The 23,687-nt window shown below is 41.6% G+C and overlaps 1 protein-coding gene across 2 annotated transcripts in view; it reads left to right on the forward strand.

The window, feature by feature from the left end:
* gfra1a (gdnf family receptor alpha 1a) overlaps positions 1–17,349 on the forward strand; it is a 102,341-nt gene extending 84,992 nt beyond the window's left edge. For both annotated transcript variants that reach the window (XM_046354012.1, XM_046354013.1), the window contains 3 exons: positions 7,874–8,073; positions 13,815–13,862; positions 14,692–17,349. In XM_046354012.1, coding sequence (XP_046209968.1) covers positions 7,874–8,073; positions 13,815–13,862; positions 14,692–14,847 — 404 coding nt within the window. In that variant the 3' untranslated portion in view covers positions 14,848–17,349. The remainder of the gene's footprint in view (positions 1–7,873; positions 8,074–13,814; positions 13,863–14,691) is intronic.
* Positions 17,350–23,687: the final 6,338 nt, after the last annotated feature.

The raw sequence follows: 23,687 nt of genomic DNA on the forward strand, positions 1-23,687 counted from the left end.
TCTCTGTTTCTCTCTCTCTCTCTCTCTTTGCTCTCTGTTTCTCTCTCTCTCTCTCTCGCTCTTTCTCTCTCTCTCTCTCGCTCGCTCTTTCTCTCTCTCTCTCTCTCTCTCTCTCTCACTCTCTCTCTCTCTATCTCTTCCTCTCTCTCTCTCTCTCTCTCTCTCTCTCTCTCTCTCTCTCTCTCTCTCTCTCTCTCTCTCTCTCTCTCTCTCTCTCTCTCTCTCTCTCTCTCTATCTCTCTTCCAAAGGACATCCTCCGACCTATCAGAGCGCTTGCAGCATGAACTAACATGTTGTCCACCCAATCAAAGGATAAGAGAATGAATCTAGTACTGAAACATAGGCTACACCTAACTAGCACTGCAGTGTATAAAATGTGGTTTGTAGTTGACTCATAGGGAAATACAATAGTTTAACAGTTTTGAACAAATTCATTTATTAAAAAATGAAGGAGAAGCAAGAGAGAGAGAGTGTCACGATCGTCGTAGTGAGGAGAACAACGCACAGCGTGGTGTGAATGTATACTTTAATGATTGACGAAAAAACACAAAGTACACTAAACAAAACAAACAAACTAACAAGACGACCGTGACTGCTATAGAAACACTGTTCTAACATGCAACATAACATAGACAATAACCCACAAACCACAATACAAAACAGGCTACCTAAATATGGTTCCCAATCAGAGACAACGACAAACACCTGCCACTGATTGAGGACCATATCAGGCCAAAACACATAGAAATAGACAAACTAGACATACAGACATACAACATAGAATGCCCACTCATATCACACCCTGACCAAACAAAACATGGAAAGAAACATAGAAACAAACAAGCAGGGTCTGGGTGGGCACCTGGCCGCGGTGGCGGCTCTGGCGCGGGACGTGGACCCCGCTCCACCATAGTCATTGCCCTCTTCAAGGGCCTCTTTAGAGTGGTGACCCTCGCCTCCGACCTTGGGTCTAAGACCCTAATTAAAGGACCCACTGGACTGAGGGGCGCCTCCGGACTGAGGGGCAGCTCCGGACTGAGGGGCAGCTCCGGACTGAAGGGCAGCTCCGGACCGAGGGGCAGCTCCGGACTGAAGGGCTCCTGACTGGCTGACGGCTCTGGCAGCTCCTGGCTGGCTGACGGCTCTGGCAGATCCTGGCTGACAGACGGCTCTGGCAGGTCCTGGCTGACTGACGGCTCTGGCGGCTCCTGGCTGACTGATGGCTCAGGACAGACGGGAGGCTCTAGTAGCTCAGGACAGACGGGAGACTCTCGCAGCTCAGGACAGACGGGAGACTCTAGCGGCTCAGGACAGACGGGAGACTCTGGCGGCTCAGGACAGACGGGAGACTCTGACGGCTCAGGACAGACGGGAGACTCTAGCGGCGCACTGTAGGCCTGGTGCGTGGTGCCGGCACTGGTGGTACTGTGGTACTCCTCCCTGCACCTCAGGGCGAGTGCGGGGAGGAGGAACAGGGCGTACTGGACTCTGGAGACGCACAGAAAGCCTGGTGCAGGGGGCTGCCACCGGAGGGCTGGTGCGTGGAGGTGGCACTGGATGGACCAGACCATGAAGGCGCACTGGAGATCTTGAGAGCAGGGCTGGCACCATCCGGCCTAGCTGGATCCTTACCCTAGCCCGGCAGATGCGGGGAGCTGGGATGTAGCACACTGGGCTAAGCACGCGTACTGGGGACACCGTGCGTTCCACCGCATAACACGGTGCCTGACCAGTACAACGCCCGCCATGGTAAGCACGGCTCGGACGTTTAGGGCTAGGGAGGCGCACAGGAGGCCTGGTGCGTGGGGCTGGCACAGTCTTCACCAGACAGCTAGCACGCGCCTCAGGACGAGTATGGAGAGCTGACCCAGGTGACATCAAATCCCCGACACGCTCCGTCGGGCGGATGTCGTGCCTCAGGCACCAACACAGCACCTCCCTCATAACTCTCTCCTCCAATCTCCCCATTAACTCCTTCACTGTCTCTGCTTCGCTCACCTCCAATTCCGCCCTGACCGGCTCTGGTTCCATCCTTGGCTCTTTATGGTAAGCAGCGGGAGATGGCTCAGGTTTGACTCCTGACTCTGCCACACTCTCCCTGTGCCCCCCCCAAATACATTTTTGGGGCTGCCTCTCGGGCTTCCAGCCGCGCTGCCATGCTGCCTCCTCATACCGGGGCCTCTCTGCTTTCACTGCCTCCAGCTCTGCTTTGGGGCGGCGATATTTCCCTGGTTGTGCCCAGGGTCTTTCGCCATCTAGAATCTCCTCCCAAGTCCATGAGTCCTGCTTTCTTTGCCGCTGCTGCTGGCCGTTACCACCATGTGAATGCATACTTCAAAGATTTACGGAAAAACACGAAGTACACTAAACAAAACAAACTAACTAACAAGACGAACGTGACTGCTATAGAAACACTGTGCTAACATGCAACATAACATAGACAATAACCCATGAACCACAATACAAAATAGGCTACCTAAATATGGTTCCCAATCAGAGACAATGACAAACACCTGCCACTGATTGAGGACCATATCAGGCCAAAACTAATACAAATAGACAAACTAGACATACAACATAGAATGCCCACTCATATCACACACTGACCAAACAAAACAGAAACAAACAACGCAAATAATGGTGTGACAGAGAGAGAGAAAGCTAGCTATATTTTGTATGTTTTTCACTTTTACTTTCTTAAAAATTCAAAGGGCACTCGCACATGGGAGTTATCTTTTTTTCAGGTACATGCTAACAGTTGAATAATATGAGAAAAAAAGAAGAAACCCACACACTGCTCTTGATAGTATTACTGCTCTTTAAAAAGCTTTAGGTATCGGCCTCAAGGCCTTAGAGTGTAATGATTTTCTTCTTCCTCTGACGGGGAGTATGAAATATCGGACCAATGCGCAGCGTGGTAAGTGTCCATAATGTATTTATTAAACTGAACACAGATTACAAAAAAACAAGAGAAATAAATGAAAACCGAAACAGTTTTGTATGGAAACCACAGACATAGAAAACAACTACCCACATATCATAGTGGGAAAACAGGCTGCCTAAGTATGGTTCTCAATCAGAGACAACCATAAAGAGGTGCCTCTGATTGGGAACCATACCAGGCCAAACACAGAAATACAAAAACATAGAACAACACATAGAATGCCCACCCCAACTCACGCCCTGACCCAACTAAAATAGAGACATAAAAAAGGAACTAAGGTCAGGACGTGACATAGAGGCTTTTTTTTGCATCCTTATGTAGACATAGCTCAACCCACATCCTTTCCATGCATTGAATGGGGTTGGAATCGAGGGAAAATAAGTCATGTTACCAAAAATAACAATGTGCATTTCATGAATATTATAATAACGTGTGTACATAAAGCGTATTAAACACGTCTGTAAAACTACAATCAGGACATCGACCCACCAAGCAAGTTCTCATAAATCCTTGGGTACAGCGCAAGAAAAATGCCAGAGTAATCTGAAATGGGGGCATTAATTCATGTTCACATTTACAACATAACATACATCGGCATTTCATCATTAAGACCTTTAGGAAAAATGTCTGGAAGGTGAAAATTTAAAAACATTCTTATTTGCTCTGAGTACTATTTATATCACCTCCCTTGTCTGATATCTTAACTTTCTCTGTGCCACAAAATCTAGGTAGAAATGTCAGGTTTTTGGTCATTAAAATGTCCTTTGACTGGGTAATCCCTGTCGTTTCTCCTGATTGATCTTTTATGTTCACTGATTCTCTGTTTGAGTGAACGAGAGGTTTTACTTACATAACACAGCCCACATGAACATTTAATCATGTAGATAACATGTGTGGTGGAGCACATAATAATGTCATTTATGTGGAACCGTATTCCTGTATGTGGGTGGCAGAAATATTCACACTTCATCATATTGTTGCACCTTGTGCAACCTCTGCATGTGTAGCTACCATTCGGAAGAGGGCATGAAAGAGCCTGGCTGATTTTCTTTTGTGGCTGGCAGTTGGCATGGGCCAAATTATTGCATAAATTGCAACCTCTCTTATAAGTGGTTGATTCTTAAATTCAGCAGGTAAAGCTGGTTCTGATGATAAAACATGCCAGTGTTTCTTGACAGCATCTCCCACTTTGCATGAGTTCAAAGTATATGTGGTGGTGAACATTACTGTCATGTGTGCTCGCTCTCCGGCCTCTAGGTCACCAGACTGCTCGTTATGGTGCACACCTGTCAACATCGTTACGGGCATCAGTGCATTATGACACTCACCTGGACTCCATCACCTCCTTGATTACCTGCCCTATATATGTCACTCCCTTTGGTTTCTTCCCCACTTGTCATTGTTCCTGTTTCATGTCGGTGCTCTGTTTGTGTTTCTTGGTTTGTTCATTTATTAATTAAATGTATTCACTCCCTGAACTTGCTTCCCGACTCTCAGCGTACATCGTTAAAATTACAGTGTTCTATAGCTCTAGTGGGTCTTTTTCATCCACACATTGTGGAGGGTAGCCACTTAGAAACCTATTGCGCATCTCCGCTGCTTTTTCTTGATAGTCCTCTGTGGAGTGGCATGTACGGCCCAGTTTGAAATACTGGCTTCTTGGAAGTCCTCTTTTTAATGGCTCAGGTGGAAGCTGTCCCCCTGTAATAGAGTATTTCTGTCCATTTATTTTCCAAACAGGGTTCCATTTGATATCTCAATCCACATATTGAGGTAATGAACAGGTTTAATTAATGTCACATTCAATAGTGAATTTGAAATTGGGGTCAATGTCATTGAGTAATGCCATAAAGTACAGTCTGAGCACTGATGGAGGGATCGTGCATTCCTGGTGTAACTCAGGCAGTTGTTGTTGCCATCCTGTACCTGTCCCGCAGGTGTGATGTTCGGATGTACTGATCCTCTGCAGGTGTTGTTACATTGTGAGGACGATCAGCTGTCCGTCCTGTCTCCCTGTAGCGCTGTCTTAGGCGACTCACAGTAAGGACATTGCAATTTATTGCCCTGGCCAGATCTGCAGTCCTCATGCCTCCTTGCAGCATGCCTAAGGCACATTCACACAGATGAGCAGGGACCCTGGGCACCGTTCTTTTGGTGTTTATCAGAGTAAGTAGAAAGGATTCTTTAGTGTCCTTAGTTTTCATAACTATGACCTTAATTGCCTACCGTCTGTAAGCTGTTAGTGTTTTAACAACCATTCCACAGGTGCATGTTCATTAATTGTTTATGGTTCATTGAACAAGCATGGGAAACAGTGTTTATCCCCTCTAGGGTATGTGGGGCGCTAGCGTCCCATCTGGCCAACATCCAGTGAGGTTGCAGAGCGCCAAATTCAATTACAGAAATGCTCATTATAAAAATTCAGAAAACAAAACATATTTTACATAGGTTTAAAGATGAACTTCTTGTTACACCAACCACAGTGTCATATTTATAAAATATTTTTTGGCGAAAGCATACCTAGCCCAGAACATACCTAGCCCAGAACATACCTAGCCCAGAACATAGCCCAGTCGATAAATTATTACAAACAGTAACCAGCCAAGCAGAAGCATTACAAAACTCAGAGATAGAGATCAAATTAATCCCTTATCTTTGATTATCTTCATATGGTGGCAATCAGAAGAGATTCATTTACTCAACAAATGTTTATTTTGTTCGATGAAAACCTCTGTTTTGTTAGCGCGTTTTCTTCAGTAATCCACAGGCTCAAACTCAGTCAAAAAAATCAGACAAAAAAATCCAAATTGTATCCGTAAAGTTCATAGACTGGTCTTATTCCCTCATTTATAAGAATACAAGCCTGAAACAATTTCGAAAGAATGTTGACATCTAGTGGAAGGCATAAGAACTGCAAATGGAGTCCTAAGTCGATGGATACTGTATTGCATTGAATAGAAAACTACAAAACCCAACTACTTCCTGAATGGATTTTTCTCAGATTTTCGCTGCTAAATCAGTTCTGCTATACTCACAGACACTATTTAGAGTGTTTTCTATCCAAATCTACCAGTTATATGCATATCATATCTTCTGGGCCCGAGTAGCAGGCATGCTTTTCATCCAAAATTCAGAATGCTGTCCCCTACCCTAAAGAAGTTAAACCCTTTACAATGAAGATCTGTGGAGTTATTTGGATTTTTACAAATTATCTTTGAAAGACAGGGTCCTAATAAAGGGACATTTCTTTTTTTTGCTGAGTTTATGTTAGCTAGCTGGCTATGGCTATCAAACACTAGAACTCTTCCAAGTCAAGGTAACCTTTTAGATTTATAAATGTATCGTCACTGGGGCCCACCAGTGTCACTGCTAAACTGCTTACTAAGGTATCTACACTCTACTGCATGATTGTTGCAGGTTTACTAATACGTTAGTTCTAGTAGCTATGTTGACTTTGACATTAGCTAATATGGTGACAACAATGTAAGCTGTGGTTAGTGGTTATGATATCAAGTTTTTGATTAGAATATTTGTTTGGCCTGGTCACGAACGGCTGATGTGTTGTGCACTGAAGTCCACAAGCAAAGATAAAACATGAGAGGAGGAGGAATTATACATTCAATGGGATCATGCTGTTTGTATGTGATTGCTATGAAAGTAAACTGTATTTGCATGTGATCAGGGGTGTATTCATTCCGGTGATTTTATTGAACGTTTTTTTCAATGGAAGCAAACAGAACGAAACGGGGATAAACATACGTGAAAATATTGTTTGCAACTGTTCGACTAATGATTACGCCCTAGATCATCTAGATGCAGGCAAGACTGTGCAATGCGGTATTGAAAGTGTCAATGCCTGTCACCTTGATTACTCTAATTTCTCTCGACCTGTGCACCCACAGTACATTGCTACAACCTAACATAGGCTAGGTTGTAGCAACCTCATGCTGTGAATAGGGAACATTTGAGTAGTAGCCTACACCTATCAATGTTCCATTGAGCTGGGTGAATGGAATATGAATGACAGTCATCCAAAATGCTATAATATAAATAAGGCCATGCTCATTAAAAAAATATCTTAAACAGCACAGAACGCAACTGATATATGCTGCACATAAATTTGGCATAATCTGCATTCACAATCTTGCTTCTTCTCCTTCACCCTCAAGGCCCACCTCTATCCTTATGCAGTACTTTTAGAAAGTATTCGCACCCCTTGACTTTTTCCACATTTTGTTGTTACAGCCTGAATTCAAAATGTATTAAATATATTTACATACAATACCCCATAATGTCAAAGTGAAAACCTATTTTTAATTTTTTTTCCAAATGTATTGAAAATTAAACATAGAAATATGTCAGCTGTGAGTCTTTCTGGGTTAAGTCTGTAAGAGCTTTCCACACCTGGATTGTGCAACATTTGCCCAGTATTCTTTTAAAAATGTATTGAGCTCTGTCAAATTGGTTGTTCATCATTGCTAGACAACCATTTTCATGTTTTGCGTTAGATTTTCGAGTATATTTAAGTCAAAACTGTTACTCGGCCACTCAGGAACATTCACTGTCTTGCATTTGGTACAGAGCTGAGGTAGTCAAAAAAATAATGTTAAACTCCATTATTGCAACTTGTTACAAACATTGTGATTTGTTACACATGTTTTATTCCTGAACTTATTAATGGCTTGTCATAACAAAGGGGTTGAATACTTATTGACTCAAGACATTTCAGCTTTTGATTTCTATTTAATTTGTTTTTAAAAAATTAAAAAATGTGTGTAAGCCAATCAAACAAAATCTATATTTAATACATTTTCAATTTCAGGCTGTAACACAACAAAATGTGGAAAAATTAATACTTTCTCTCTCAATCTCTTCTCTCAATGCAACATTGGTGTAGTAGTCTAACACAGAGTCTGGTTTCTCTGTAGGCAAAGCCATCCACGCGTTTGGGAACGGGACAGACGTGGGAGTGTGGCAGCCCATGCCTCCGGTGCAGACCACCACCTCCACCACCACTCCTTCCCAGAAGGCTAAGGACCGCTCCCCCAACTCACTGGATGCTGCCACAAACACCAACCATCTCAACACAGGAGATGAGTCCCTCTACCACTTCTGTGGCAGCTTGCAGGTGAGGGCTCAAGCAGCTATGACACACAGCAAGAAGTGATTTCATGCCCCATGGATCTCCTGTCCTGGGGGCCTACGGCCCAGCATCTATTCTTAGGGAACTATTTTAAGATGGCACTGGCTTAATTTAAGCAATATTGATTTAATGAGGTAGAACAAATCTGTAGATTATTCAGCACATTTGGTTCCTTGAAAATTGGTTCTGAGAACAAAGCCATAAGTTTCCTGACTGGTGAAACGTAACATTTTTTTAAAAACATTTTGATAACAGAAGTGACATTTTTGCATGTTGTGGGAACATTTATTCTTAGGTTGCAGGGAGGTTCTGAGAAAGTTTTACTATGTTTTTAAGCTCTGTTTTGATAACTGAATGGGAAATTGCCTGCCTGCCCATTTATTTTATCGATGCCAATTACATTTGATTGACAAATAAGATGTATGCTAACTGTGGATAACAGTCTTTCAAGCTAGTTAGCTAGCAAAGTGATTCACAACTGTAGCCACCAAAATAAGTTGGTCACTCACCCACTCCTCCAATGACTTGACATCCTCCCAGCAGTTAGTTAGCCAGCTAACGTAAGGATCTGTGTTTTTAGCTTGCTAAATAAATAGCTAGCTACATAAATAGATACGCTAGCCCAGGGGTGTCAAACTCAATCGGCACACAGGCCAAATTGAAAAAACACATTGAATTCCCAGGCCAGACATAGATTTTTTTTGTAAAAATGAATGAACTAACTGGCCATTGATTTATTAGAACAAATATGGCCCTTAATGTTCACTTATGTACATAGGATGCTCTATATAGTATTTTTACATATTGTGTATTGTAGTTGTAATAGGGCTACATATTTCTCCTTTGCATTGTGATTTGTCACAGGTTTTTTTTTAGTTGGGGGGGGGTATTCATTGTCAAGCTTTAAAAACCAAAGCCAGACTACAACATTTTAGTAGCCTAGCTAGGACTGTGGCATGTGTCTGTACACTTTTCCTCCGCTGCACGGGACATGGGACACGGGATAGTATCGCAATAGAAGTTGACTCACCGATGGGAGCGTGGTAATTTCATAAAGTAGATGACTTAACTGTTGACTCATTTATTCTCATTTACGTGTGTCCTAGTTGGTCCACAGGGCTTGTTTGACACATGTGCGCTAGCCTATTAACCACATTATAACTGACTTGAGATCATTGCCCTTTGATTGCATTGACATTCCCGGGCCTTAGTTACAGTCGTCCGTTTTTGTTAAAAATATTGAGTAAATTGAAACTGAAACAGTGCGTGCCGAATGGGTGTTTATGCTGAAGTACTGACATTTCCACAGAAGAACGTTGTTTCTTAACGTTCTCTGAACAATTTGAAAACATTCCCAATGTCAAACCAGTTGGAGAACATTCCAATAACATTAATGAAATAATTAAATGGCAAGAAAAAAAATTGTTGTTAAGTTCCTTAAATGTGCAGATCATTTTCCAAAACCAAGCGGCTATCCTACACCATTCCCAGAAAGTTGTGGGAAGGTTGTATGCAAAATAACCACAGGACAACCATACTCTCACCCAACTCTGAGAAACATATGGTTCTAAGAACATTATATGCTAGCTGGGTAGCCCTTTTGAGAACCAATACTGTTTTTTTTCAGCAGAGCCTGCATTAACTTGTAATGGACTAACAGTTGTATAGGAGTCTGAGGCACCTATATTGAATTGTTATCCTGGCCTATTAGTGGTATAGCGAGACACTGAGTGGAGTCATTCTCATAGCTAGACACTGTCCTTCAGTCAGTCAGCACATCCTGCTACACACTGCAGCTCAAACACTCACTTCAACAGCAGACACACTAGATGTACTCCATCACATACACAGCATACACATAATCTAGAGCCCTGGAGAATCACACATGGCCAGTGTGCAGGCTTCATTCACCTCTGTAAAAAAGGCACAGTGGTGTCACCGACAAGGTGACGTGTGGTCTGATCTAAATATCACCTACTGCCACCCAGCTCCCATTAACATGGATGACCGCTAGCCTGACCGCCAGCCAGCCGACCCCTCGCCTGATGAGGTCCTGCGTTTCCCTGGCTGCTCGGCCTGCACCATTTGATAGGGCATTCATATGCTAATAGTACAGATTAGGATATATTACCCAGATTGACCTGTATGGCAGATAAATAGTGTGCAGGCCCAGGGGTGGAGCGGGGGTTATCTCTGCGATGATGTCCTGGCTCAGATGACCTGCTGGAGATGGATCTTACATTTACATCAGGGGACAAAGACTGGTGCTGGATCAGAGCACACTGTTAGGGTGGTTGATGGTTATTGAGATTAACATCTAAGATTGTACCTTGATCAGTGTGAATGGCTTCAACAAAGCAAACCCAGTTGTATATCAGCAATGTGATGGAACTGACTCTAATGTTCAGACTTGGGAAGCTCACAGTATTAGGTCTGTCCAGGGTTCTGTCATAGATGGACACACACATCACGGACACACACATCACGGACACATCACGGACACGCAAGGACACACACATCACACAACACACAAGTGCAGGAGGCAATCATCCTTCCTACACAGATGCGCATGCAAAACTATTGTATGGTTTTAGCAAATGTGTATTTGTCTCACATCACACACACACACACACACACAACACACACACTAAGCTGATAATGAGGCTGGTGTATTGGCGAGTTAGTGCTGTTGGCGCTGTGCGCGTGGCGTGTCAAGCTGAAGTTAATGAGAGTGTGTGTTCCTGTATTAGCCCTGTTTGCTCTGTAGCGTGTGTTGAGCAGGAACGGCTGTCGGAGGCAGACAAGCTCTTTCTAATCACACACTCAGGGGATGGGCCTGTCAGAACACTCACTCCTCTCTCCTCTCCTCATCGATTACAAACCCTCTATACTGGCACTGGCAGACAGCTGTAGCACTTGTGCAAAACCAATGACTCAGGACCCCACTAGACTTCTAGCCAAAAGACAACTTTGGAACTTCCCACGTAAGCAGCTTGAAATATGTTTTTTTTTTGTCTTTCATTTGATATATTTTCCCAAATCAAATTTAGCTCAACTGTGTATTCCTCAAACTGCCAGGAAGTATTTTTTTTTTTTCTTTGTGACCTTAAGCTTCAAACTGAATTAGAAAGGGTTCTCTTTGTCTTGTATCCGGTGAGAACGATTTGCCTCTCTTTGTGTGGATTGAAAGTGGCGCAGGCAGAAATGCCTTTTGTCCCACGTCAGAGATTCAACAAAGTCAGGTGGCTCCCAGCGTATCTCAGCACCAGGAACAATAGCAAGGAGAGTCTGTTGTGTTGCTGCTGAGCCCAGCAGGGCCTGTAGCGCTCCCCAACCTGGGCCTGACAGTTAAGAGCAGCAAAACAGATTATTCACTGTGAACCCCAGAGGGGATTCAGTTTTACTTATGAATAGTTAACTCAAATGAAAATTGCTTAGCTGCCTTTAGACAAGTCTGTATCAACCATATTCAAACAGCATTTCTGTATCAACATCGCCAGTGGGTGAAACTGGGTATAAAGACATATTTTGTAACATCATGGTCAGGTTGTACTTTGGTATTTGGTATTTTATTAGGATCCCCAAAGCAGCAGATACTCTTCCTAGAGTCCACACGAAACATGAAACATGACATAATACAGAACATGGATAGACAAGAACAGCTCAAGGACAGAACTACATAAATTGTTATAGAAAATGTTTTACTTGGTTATAATCCGGTTGCAGGTTATTGGTATTCAACACCCTACACATACATACGCATGTACTCGTAAAGGATACAGGTCTGATTCTCCTCCGCTCCCCATGAAATCCCGTAGATAATACATGGTGAAGTATGAAACAATAACAGCATGCCCAGTCAAGCTAATTGATGGTTTAGGCCAGCGGGAGAGAAATTAATTGTGCGACAGCTCTGGATTCCATTCAGTGGGCAATGACAAACATCCCTCTACTGTGTCCCATCCAACTCCCAGCCAAATCCACACACCCTCGCACTGTCTTCTGCACTCCCACATTACACTGATCAGGACAAGTTATCAGTCTAACTTGAATTGCCAAGTTGGTTGGTGTTAATGTGTTATCTTCACAAAGTACATATTACTCCACATAAACACTTTGTAATAGTCCAGACTCGCTGAATTACTGCATTATCATGCCTGCCCTGTGCCATATTCCCCATGGCTCTAGGGGTGATACTTGCAGTAACAGAAACCGGCCTGGATTTTCATTTATACTGAACAAAGATATAAACACACCATGGAAAGTGTTGGTCCAATGTTTCATGAGCTGACATAAAAGATCCCAGAAATGTTCCATATGCACAAAAAGTTAGTGCAATTGAGCATTTCTCCTTTGCCAAGATAATCCTGACAGGTGTGGCACATCAAGAAGCTGTTTAAACAGCATGAGCATTACACAGGCGCACCTTGTGCTGGGGACAATAAAAGGTCCTCTACAATGTGCAGTTTTGTCACACAACACAATGCAACAGATGTTCAAGTTTTGGGGAATTGGCATGCTGACTACAGGAATGTCCACCAGAGCTGCTGCCAGAGAACCTAATGTTCATTTCTCTACCATAAACCACCTCCAGCTATGTTTTAGAGAATTTGGCAGTACGTCCAACTGGCCTCACAAACGCAGACCACGTGTAACCACGTCAGGCCAGGACATCCACATCCAGCTTCTTCACCTGCGAGATTGTCTGAGACCAGCCACCCGGACAGCTGATAAAACTGAGGAGTATTTCTGTCTGTAATTAAGCCCTTTTGTGGGGAAAAATTACTTCTGATTGGCTGGGCCTGGCTCCCCATTGGGTGGGCCTGTGCCCTCCTAGGCCCAACCATGGCTGTGCCACTGCCCAGTCATGTGAAATCCATAGATTAGGGCCTAATTTATTCATTTAAATTGACTGATTTCCTTATATGAACTGTAACTCAGTAAAATCGTTGAAATTGTTGCATGTTGCGTTAATAATTTTGTTCAGTATATTCTACTGTCAGACCTACATCCCCACAACACACACACACACAGGAAAACACGCATGCACACACAGTTTTTTCTAGCTCCCACCAAATGGAAAACAGGAAGTATTGTAAAGCATTAGAGTGACTGGCTCACATAGGGGACTGAACGCAACCCTGTCATGTAAATCATCACTTTTGTTTCACTGTTGGCCACAGCGGTTTCCCTTCAAGGTCTTTGTCCACTTGAGGTCCTGCAAATACCAGATGACCGGCCTCATCATACGACATTACCTAGAACAGCCAAGCTGTTGTTCGAGGCACATTATAAATAAAAGGACTTACAAGTGGAAAAGCGCTGAGATTTAACTGTGACCAGAGACGTTTCCTCATACAACCTGGTCCGGGAAATCATCTGTAACCACTGAATCGAAAAACTGTATGAGAATCAATGACGACATGTATTTCAGTAGAAAATGGTACTGTATGGCTCAGTTGGTAAAGGATGGCACTTGCAATGCCAGGATTGTGGGTTTGATTCCCGGGGCCACCCATACAAAAATGTATGCACACATGACTAAGTCACTTTGGATAAAAGCTCCTTCTGAATGGCATATATATTTTATATTATTCCAAAGCAACAAATCACTGATGTTGAGCACTACCCATGGTCCATCACTGTTTACAATCACTTTGACGAGCGCATAAATTCCTACTACACACAGTATGGTGGTTTTGACCATGTTTCTCTTGGTTTTACAGGCACAGAAACTGAAGTCTAACATCTCAATTGATGGGGTGCTTTGCGTGGTAAGTGGAGAGCATAGTTTGATTATTCTAATGAACCTTGTTTGAGAAAGAAATATTAACTTTAAGCCATAACTATCAACTAACAATTCGTCATGACTAAGACCAGGAGGTTTTCCTGACCATATGACCTATCCAGAAAATGTGAGTAGGTCCTACCTAATCAGTCGTGATCTATGTAAAACCATGTATGAACAGTAGTGTAGATTTTCAATTAAGAGGAAAGACTAAGGTAATTACTACTTGGACCCTAACCTCATGACACAGACCCACATAAAGAAGTCAAGGCGACCTCTTCTGCACACATGCCCATGGTCTTTGTAGTCCTCTGGGCTGAAATGTGAGCATTGCTTATCTAGTGCTCTTCAAAGTTCAGTAAATGTCATTGTACATAATAAAGCTGCATTATTCCATGGAGTGACATTTAAGGAGGCAGTGGCAGGTTCAAACAGCCTGCGAAGACATGGCCCCTTTTCAGCTCTGCAATTCATTAGTGCATCAAAGAGCTTTTCATCTCACCTCCAAAGCAACACATGGATATGACAGAGCCACCCCGGCATTTTAGTTCTTAAAACAAAGTTATTTTTTTCAACTTTCCAGTCTTGTCTGCCAATTTAATCACACATTGGTGGTGTTATTACGACTTTCTAATTTGGTTTGGATTATGTCACCTTTCTCTCATTGAAAATGTGTATTTGATATAGTGTTTTGCGTGTAGCCCCAAGAGATCATGAATGTGGACACTTTAAATGGAGGTTTTTGATGCAACCAGGGAAATACTGATCTTTATGATTTGTCAAGTTGTTTCAATTCTCTGTCCCTCCCTCCACAGGACCCACAGATCGACGACCCCGGTATATCCAACTCCATCTCCAGGAATTCAGCCGGGCTGCTGTCATCTCAGGCACACCTATACTCACTGCTGCTCCTGCTGGCCGTGCTGCTACACTGCACCCTGGCAGCGCTCGACCCCGCAGCAGTCTTGTAGCCATGCTGCATTTCAAAAACATGGACAGACTCAATTTGTATAAAGAAGAAATGATATTCTCTGTTCCCAGTACACCTGTTGTATTTTTCTTTCCCTTCTCTCTGATTCCTTTTTTAATTCTAGTTTGAAGAAGCATTACGTTGAAGTGTGCTAAAGTGATCTCAGTGTAGCTCAGTTTTGCTCTGTTTTCTCTCGTTTTTGTTTATGAAGGGAAAAGCTTCTATGTCGGTCACTGGGCGATCATGAGAATGCATTGCTACATTCAAATACACAATGGCTGGTGGCTTTTGGGCAGTTCCTGGTACGAGTCCGTCACATGGGATCTATTGTATTAATAATGGTATTGTCATTAAGCAGGCGCTTTTATCCAAGTGAGTTTGTGTGTTGAGGCGGAGGCAAAAATTCCCCATCACTTTGATCGCAATGGTTTACATGAGGTAGGCAGCTTTTTCAATATATATCTTCTGTGGTGTGCGTGTGTGTTTTGATATGGTGTGTGCCATCCTTTCACATTTGAGAAGAAAGAATTTGAAGATGTGGATGGAGCTATGTTGGCACAGAGCTCAGACAGTATAGATGGCTAGACCACAAAATCTTGGCTTTAGAACCTGGCTAAAGAACCCCGTATTCTGTTGGGTGCCACGTTTGTGTCACCAACTCAGCCTGCTGCAGCAAAACACACATATTAAAAGCTCACGTTGACATTGTAGCTCAGGCTCATACACGCATGCAAAAAGCACACACGCAAAGACCAGTACACACATACAGTACACACTCACACCCACATGTAAAGGCTCCCTAAAATGTACATGGAGCTATTTGATTGAAAGGTTGGGTGATATGGTGATTGTACATGGTGGAATTGGACATTGTTTTGGTCTTTCAAAGTAGTTTGACATATTTTCTCTATACTGGATGAAAGGGAGGAATGGATGTAGGGTTTCTGGTAGACACATTCCTACCTGAATGAGTATGTGAGCGCTGGACTCTTGACTGCTCTTGTAAGCATCGTAAAGAGCTGTGGAGCTCTTGGCAACAGCCGTACAGATGATGACATTAAGAATTGTATCAGCTCACGAGAGATTGATTCTCATGATCAAAGGTTTGTTGTGTACACACTGTAATTACACACAATCATTCAATAGGCTAGCATACATCTGCTCAATGTGTTGTCATATTGCCTTCCCAATAAAACGATCAATCTTATTGGAGCGAAGGCTTATAAATAACGATTGGCATCTGAGTCCAGCTGACGCAGAACATGTATGTATATTGTAGCATTTTGTATGTCTCCTGAGAATCGCTGAGAAAGTATCAAACTTGTAACATAATCATATTTAACTCTCAAATGAAATGTGCAAATAAAAAGATACATTTGAAGTAATAATTTGCTCATGTGGACCACCCAACACACAGTCACCTCACACTTACATGTGGCATGTGCAGCAAATTACTTTAGCCTTCGGACATTTTAAAGCATTTATGACATGCTGCTTGGGTTCGTGTGGCTTTTCAAAACATAATATATATTACATGTTATTTACTGGGCATTAAAATTATATATGTATGTACTTGATTGAAACAGTAATTGGACTGGAAATGTCTGATTGTAATCTTCTATTCAGGAGCACCGTGAGCAATTTGATCAGATTCAGATTCCCTATAAAATACATCAAATTAAACAATAGCATTTTTGTTTAACAGCAAGCAATATATTTGCCACAATACTTATAAAGTAACTCATGTAAATGAAGATATCAATGTAGCTCTCCTATTGTTTTTCCTGAGCAAACAAATATTCGACCAATTTTATCAGATTCAGATTCCCTGTAAAATACATCAAATTAAACAATAGCATTTTTGTTTTACAACAAGCTACGTACTTGCCCACAAACATATGAAGGAACTAATGTAAATGAAGATATCAATGTAGCTCTCCTATTGTATTTCCTAAGCAAACAAATATTCTACCACAGTTACATTTATGCTGTTGCCTAAATATATTGTTTTTTTGGTAAATACCCTGTTATTTTTCTGTCTTCTACTATTTTGGCCTTAATTTATTAAACTGCTACATCCTGCACAAGTAAGGAGCATATAGGACCGTACACAGAGGTTAAAGTTCATAATATCGCATGGTTGATAGGAAATGCAATAAAGGATATAGACTATCATTTGATCTATGGGGTCCGAGGCAGCTGGGTGGTTTAACACATTGGTATCTGCAGTTAGATTGCTGATATTTCACAGAGACAGAGGATGAATGTGTTGGAATCTGTGGGGGGGGGGAATAACGAGCCCACTAAGTGGCAGGTGAAGACATAAAATACCCCAGGAGTATTTGTATTCATCTGCATCACATTGGTTGTTTAACTAAATGAGAACGAACTGCAATGTTTATACTGATTGGAAACAAACAATCCCTCAGCTATCCACGTTACTTATAGCCTTTGAAAATGTACAATCTATTGTATAAAATGATAATTAAAATGTTGACTCATCCAACAATGAGGTTGTTTTTTTTTCCTTGGGGGGTTATTCTGTGGCCTGTTATAACCCTGTTTTGCTGGCTGTATGAGAGAGAGAGAGAGAGAGAGAGAGAGAGAGAGAGAGAGAGAGAGAGAGAGAGAGAGAGAGAGAGAGAGAGAGAGAGAGAGAGAGAGAGAGAGAGAGAGAGAGAGAGAGAGAGAGAGAAAGAAAAAAAAACTCCCATATCTTTTGGGTGAAATTCCACAGTGTGCCATCACAGCAGCAAGATTTGTGACCTGTTGCCACGAGAAAAGGGCAACCAGTGAAGAACAAACACCATTGTAAGTACAACCCATATTTATGCTTATTCATTTTATCTTGTGTCATTTAACTATTTGTACATTGTATATATATATAATATGACATTTGTAAAGTCTTTACTGTTTTTAAACTTTTGTATGTGTAATGTTTACTGTTAATTTTTGTTGTTTTTCACTTTATATATTCACTTTGTATGTTGTCTACCTCACTTGCTTTGGCATAGTTAAAACATGTTTCCCATGCCAATAAAGCCCTTGAATTGAATTGAATTGAATTGAGAGAGAGGGAGAGAGAGAGAGAAGCAAACACAGAGACTTAGAGAGAGGCAAACACAGAGACTGAGAGAGAGAAACATACACAGGCAGCCCAATTCAATTCAGGTATTTCTTTCCACTAATTGGTCTTTTGGCCAATCACATCAGCTCTGAAAAAGATCTAATGCAAAAAGATCTTATGTGATTGGTCAACGCAGCCATAGAGAGCACTGATTCAAGTACGGTGAATCTGTCTGCATAAATAGACATGTGTAGCCATTGTCTGGTACCCGAGAATGAACTGTGTGAGCTGTGGAATCTGGAGCTGTGCTGAAAAGATTGACCGTTGACACATAATAGTTTATCTATGACATGCTGAGATGAAGACCGGTTCCAGGTGAGGACATCAGCCTTGGCTTTACCATGTCAGATAAACAGCTCACATGTTCCCAGGACATTTGGGGAAAATGTCTGACAATGTCAAAAGGAAAACATTCTCTTCGTGTCACGAATCAAACATTTTTTTAAATATTTTTTTTATTTCACCTTTACTTAACCAGGTAGGCCAGTTGAGAACAAGTTCTCATTTACAACTGCGACCTGGCCAAGATAAAGTAAAGCAGTGTGACAAAAACAAAAACACAGAGTTACACATAATCAAACGTGCAGTCAATAACACAATAGAAATATCTATGTACAGTCTGTGCACATGTAGAAGAGTGGGGAGGTAAGGCAATAAATAGGTCGTAAAGGCAAAATAATTACAATTTAGCATTACCATTGGAGTGATAGGTGCGCAGTTGATGATGTGCAAATACAGTTACTGGGGTGCAAAAGAGCAAGAGGATAAATAACAATATGGGGATGAAGTAATTGGTTGTGCTATTTACAGATTGGCTGTGTACAGGTACACTGATCAGTAAGCTGCTCTGACAGCTGATGTTTAAAGTTAGAGAGGGAGATATAAGAAAGTTCATAAGAAACATAAGAAAGTTCTGAAAGTGTTTGACTGTTCGCTGGCCCTGGACCTAGATTAGGGAACATTCTCAGAACACCTCTGGACAAATTCAAGTCAATCCCACTTGAAATACTCTAGGAACAAAACACGAATCGCAAAAAAACAGATAAACTTTAAAAAGTACAATACTGAGAAGGGAGGGTCAATTTCATGCATGCACTTTTCCACAATGGAGCAGGAAATAGTATGTAATGGCTGTATGGCCTTTCTCTGGACACCATACTAGGAGGGGGTTGTTTAGCTGGAATGGGGTAGAAAGACAGCCAACGGGGTTGACCTTTCAAATCCCACAGATTAGGGAATGCTTCACAATTATTACATCACATGTTGTTACATAGTTTTTTTCTGAAATCAACTCAAAATGTCACTGGTGTGGTTGTTTCAACAGTATACCAGCTGGTACTCCATGTAAGTATGTTTCTTGCAGGCATTTTATTCGTGGACAGAAATAATGAATCTGAGACAATACGTTAGAACATGTTATACAGACTTTGACAGAATGCAGCAGCAGCTGTGACAAACACATTGAAATGGGACTGTCTGAGTGATGTTGGAAGGATGCACTGATGATGTTCCTGCTGGTTTGGTGGCGAGAATCAGCTCTTACAATTAAGTTCAAGTGCTTGGTTGATATGTGGCTTTTATATTCATCCAGTCCTCTTACAGAAGACAAAACAACGTACCCTAATCTCTAGTGGACAGATGCACGTAACATTGATCGAGCACCTGAAGCAATTTTGCACGATTTTTAATTCTGGATTTCTGAGAATAATATGTATCAGCTGAGGTTGAATGGAATGTGTTCCAAAACATAACACCAATGTTATGTAACTAGGGCTCCCATCACGCACAATATTTCCAATCAAATCCTGTAAAAGAGAAAAGATGGAAATGGCATGGGCTAAAGGAGGATAATGCCCTTTCAGACAAACAGAAAATGTTTTATTAATGTCAAACAAATGCAATGCACAACCTTGAAATTAAAGCCCTCCAGCAAAAAGGGGAACTGTAAAAGAAAGATATTGAACATTAGTTCCCCTAAATGTAGGGAATAACATTTTTGATAGCGAGAGTAAAACTGCATTTCACATTGGAGATGTGCTTATTAAGAAGTTCTAAAGACTAGTCTGTTGACTCGAGCCTCTGCCGAAATGGAAAGAGACTTCCGCTTTTGGATGTTAATAATGTGACACTCCATCATAACTCCTCCTCCACAATTACTGGATTGGTTGAACAGTGCAGAAGAGAACCTCCCCAGACAGTTTTTTCTTCTTCTTGTGAAGACCAGTATGTAGGGGATCTAGCTTTAGGCGTTTTGTTTACGTCTACTACGTTAGGTAATTGACCTAACCTTGAGGCTTCATTGCATATTATTGACCTCAAGGAACCTTGGTTAGGGATATGACCGTTAACTGCACTTCGAGAAAACAGTGGACTATAAACTGAAGTACTTGAAAACATTTTTTCAGGCAATAATCAAGGCTTAGATAGACTAACAAAATAATATTGTATAATACTGGTCTAAGGAGGAGCTTGGTGAACTAGATGAGCTGGCTTCTCAAAGAAGTCCTATTGAAACAAACATTGTATGAAGGGAAAGGGGGATACCTAGTGAGTTGTACAACTGAATGCATTCAACTGAAACATGTCTTCTGCATTTAACCCAACCCCTCTGAAGCTGGCCTTGCATAGAACATGTCTATTCTAAAAAGGTGCTGGTATTATATTTAGTCTGTGAAAAAGTAAGGGGGAAACAGGTTTTAAGCATCGTCGTCAGATGATTATTCATATCCACAAATGTGCCAGTAATTTCTGAAGCTACTTAAAAAGATATAAAAACTGAAAAGATAAACATTTCAAGTCACTTTCCTCGGGCATCAGTTCACATCTATTAATAAACATGTCACATTGGGGTTTCTGTAAAGTGCCTTCAGAAAGTACACTACATGACCAAAAGCAGGAGGAAACCTGCTCATCCAACATCTCATTCCAAAATCATGTGCATTCATATGGAGATGGTCCAGCCATTGCTGCTAAAACAGCCTCCAATCTTTTGGGAAGGCTTTCCACTAGATGTTGAAACATTACTGCGGTGTCTTGCTTCCAATTAGCCACAAGAGCACTGATGTTGGGCGATTGGGCCTGGCTCGCAGTCGGCGTTCCAATTCATCCCAAAGGTGTTCGATGGGGTTGAGGTCAGGGCTCTGTGCAGGCCAGTCAAGTTCTTCCACACTGATCTCAATAAACCATTTCTGTATGGACATCGCTTTTTGCTCGAGGGCATGGTCATGCTGAAACAGGAAGGGGCCTTTGCCCAAACAGTTGCCACAAAGTTAGATGCCCAGAATCGTCTAGAATGTCATTGAATGCTGTAGCGTTAAGATTTGCCTTCACTGGAACTAAGGGGCGTAGCCCGAAACATGAAAAACAGCCCCAGACCATTATTCCTCCTCCACAATACTTTATAGTTGGTAATATGCATTGCGGCAGGTAGCGTTCTCCTGGCATCTGCCAAACCCAGATTCATCCGTCGGACTGCCAGATGGTGAAGCGTGATTCATTACTCCAGAGAACGTGTTTCCAGCCGAAGCTTGGCATTGTGCATGGTGATATTAGGCGTGTGTGCAGCTCCTCGGCCATGGAAACCCATTTCATGTAGCTTCCAATAAACAATTATTGTGCTGACATTGCTTCCAGAGGAAGTTTGGAACTCGGTAGTGAGTGTTGCAACCGAGGACAAATAATATTTTCGCAAAACACGTGATTCAGCACTCAGCGGTCCTGTGAGTTCTGTGTTCTGTGAGCTTGTGTGGCCTACCACTTCACGGCTGAGCCGTTGTTGCTACTAGACGTTTCCACGTCACAATAACAGCACTTACATTTGACCGGGACAGCTCTAGCAGGGAAGAAAATTGACGAACTGCCTTGTTGGAAACGTGTCATCCTATGAAGATGCCACATTGAAAGTCACTGAGATCTTCAGTAAGGCCATACTACTGCGAACGGCTATGTGTTCAATTTTATACACCCGTCAGCAATGGGTATGGCTGAAATAGACTAATCCACTAACTTGAATGGGTGTCCACATACTTTTGCTTACAATTGATTATTTTTTTGTCACTGGCCTACACACAATATATCATAATGTCAAAGTGTAATTATGTTTTTAGACATTTTTCACAAATGAATTACAAAAATTGAAAAGCTGAAATTTCTTGAGTCAGTTAGTATTCAACATCTTTGTTATGGCAAGCCTAAATAAGTTCAGGAGTAAAACCTTGCTTAACAAGTCACATAATAAGTTGTATGGACTCACTTGGTGCGCAGTGAATTTCAAACACAGATTCAACCACAAAGACCACAGAGGTGTTCCAACGCTTCGCAAAGAAGGGCACCTATTGGTCGATGGGTAAACAAACAAAAAAAATAATGCAGAATATTCCTTTGAGCATGATGAAGTTATTCATTACACTTTGGATGGTGCATCAATACACCCAGTCACTCCAAAGAGAGGAAGGAAACCACTCAGGGATTTCACCATGAGGCCAATGGTGACATTGAAACAGTTACATCGTTTAATGGCTGTGATTGAAAACAGAGGATGGATCAACAACATTGTAGTTAAATCCACACTACTAACCTAAATGACAGAGTGAAAAGAAGGACATCTGTACATAATACAAATATTCCAACATATGCATCCTGTTTGCAATAAGAGACTAAAGTAAAACATCCAAATGTGTCAAAGAAATTAACTTTATGTCATGAATATAAATCGTTATGTTTGGGGCAAATCCAACACAACACATCACTGAGTCCCACTTTATATGTTCAGGCATGGTTGTGGCTGCATCATGTTATGGGTACGCTTGTCATCTCAAGGACTAAGAAGTTTTTTTTGTTGATAAAAAAGAAACGGAATAGAACTAAACATAAGCAAATCCCATAGGAAAAGCTGGTTCAGTTTGCTTTCCAAAAGACACTTCAAGACAAGTCCATCTTTCAGCAGAACAATAACTGAACACACAAGGCCAAATGCACACTGGAGTTGCTTACTAAGATGACATTGAACGTTCCAGAGTAGCCTAGCAACAGTTTCGACTTAAATTGGCTTGACAAATCTATGGCAAGACTTGAAAATGGCTGTCTAGAAATGATCAACAATCAACTTGACAAAGCTTGAAGAATTTAAAAAAGAATAATGTGTAAATATTTTACAATCCAGGTTTGCAAAGCTCTTAGAGACTTACCCAGAAAGACTCACATTTATAATCGCTGCCGAAGGTGATTTTAACATTGACACAGCAGTGTGAATACTTATGTAAATGAGATATTTATGTATTTAATGTTCAATACACTTGCAAACATTTCTAAAAACATGTTTTCACTTTGTCATTATGGGGTATGGCGTGATGGGTGAGAGAAAAAAAACGATTTAATCCAATTTAATCAGGTTGTAACACAACAAAATGTGTAATAAGTCAAATGGGTATGAATACTTTCTGAAGGCACTCTAGCTCACTGAAAACCCCCATGGGCAGTTTATGTCATTTGGACAAATGGTTTATGAATACTAATAAATGTTTAAGCTATAATTATTCCACTGTTTTATAATCCCTATGTAATTATGAGGCTAGTTTAGAATTGTACTGTACGCCCCTTCAAATTATGATATTGTAAAGATAAACGGATCTAAATGATCGTGGGTCACAAATTAACTTGTAATTCCACATTAATGCATGGTAGGTCGTATGAGAAAATGTATAACTAATTGACTC

The sequence above is a fragment of the Oncorhynchus gorbuscha genome, linkage group LG06 (assembly GCF_021184085.1).
Source record: "Oncorhynchus gorbuscha isolate QuinsamMale2020 ecotype Even-year linkage group LG06, OgorEven_v1.0, whole genome shotgun sequence".
NCBI lineage: Eukaryota > Metazoa > Chordata > Actinopteri > Salmoniformes > Salmonidae > Oncorhynchus > Oncorhynchus gorbuscha.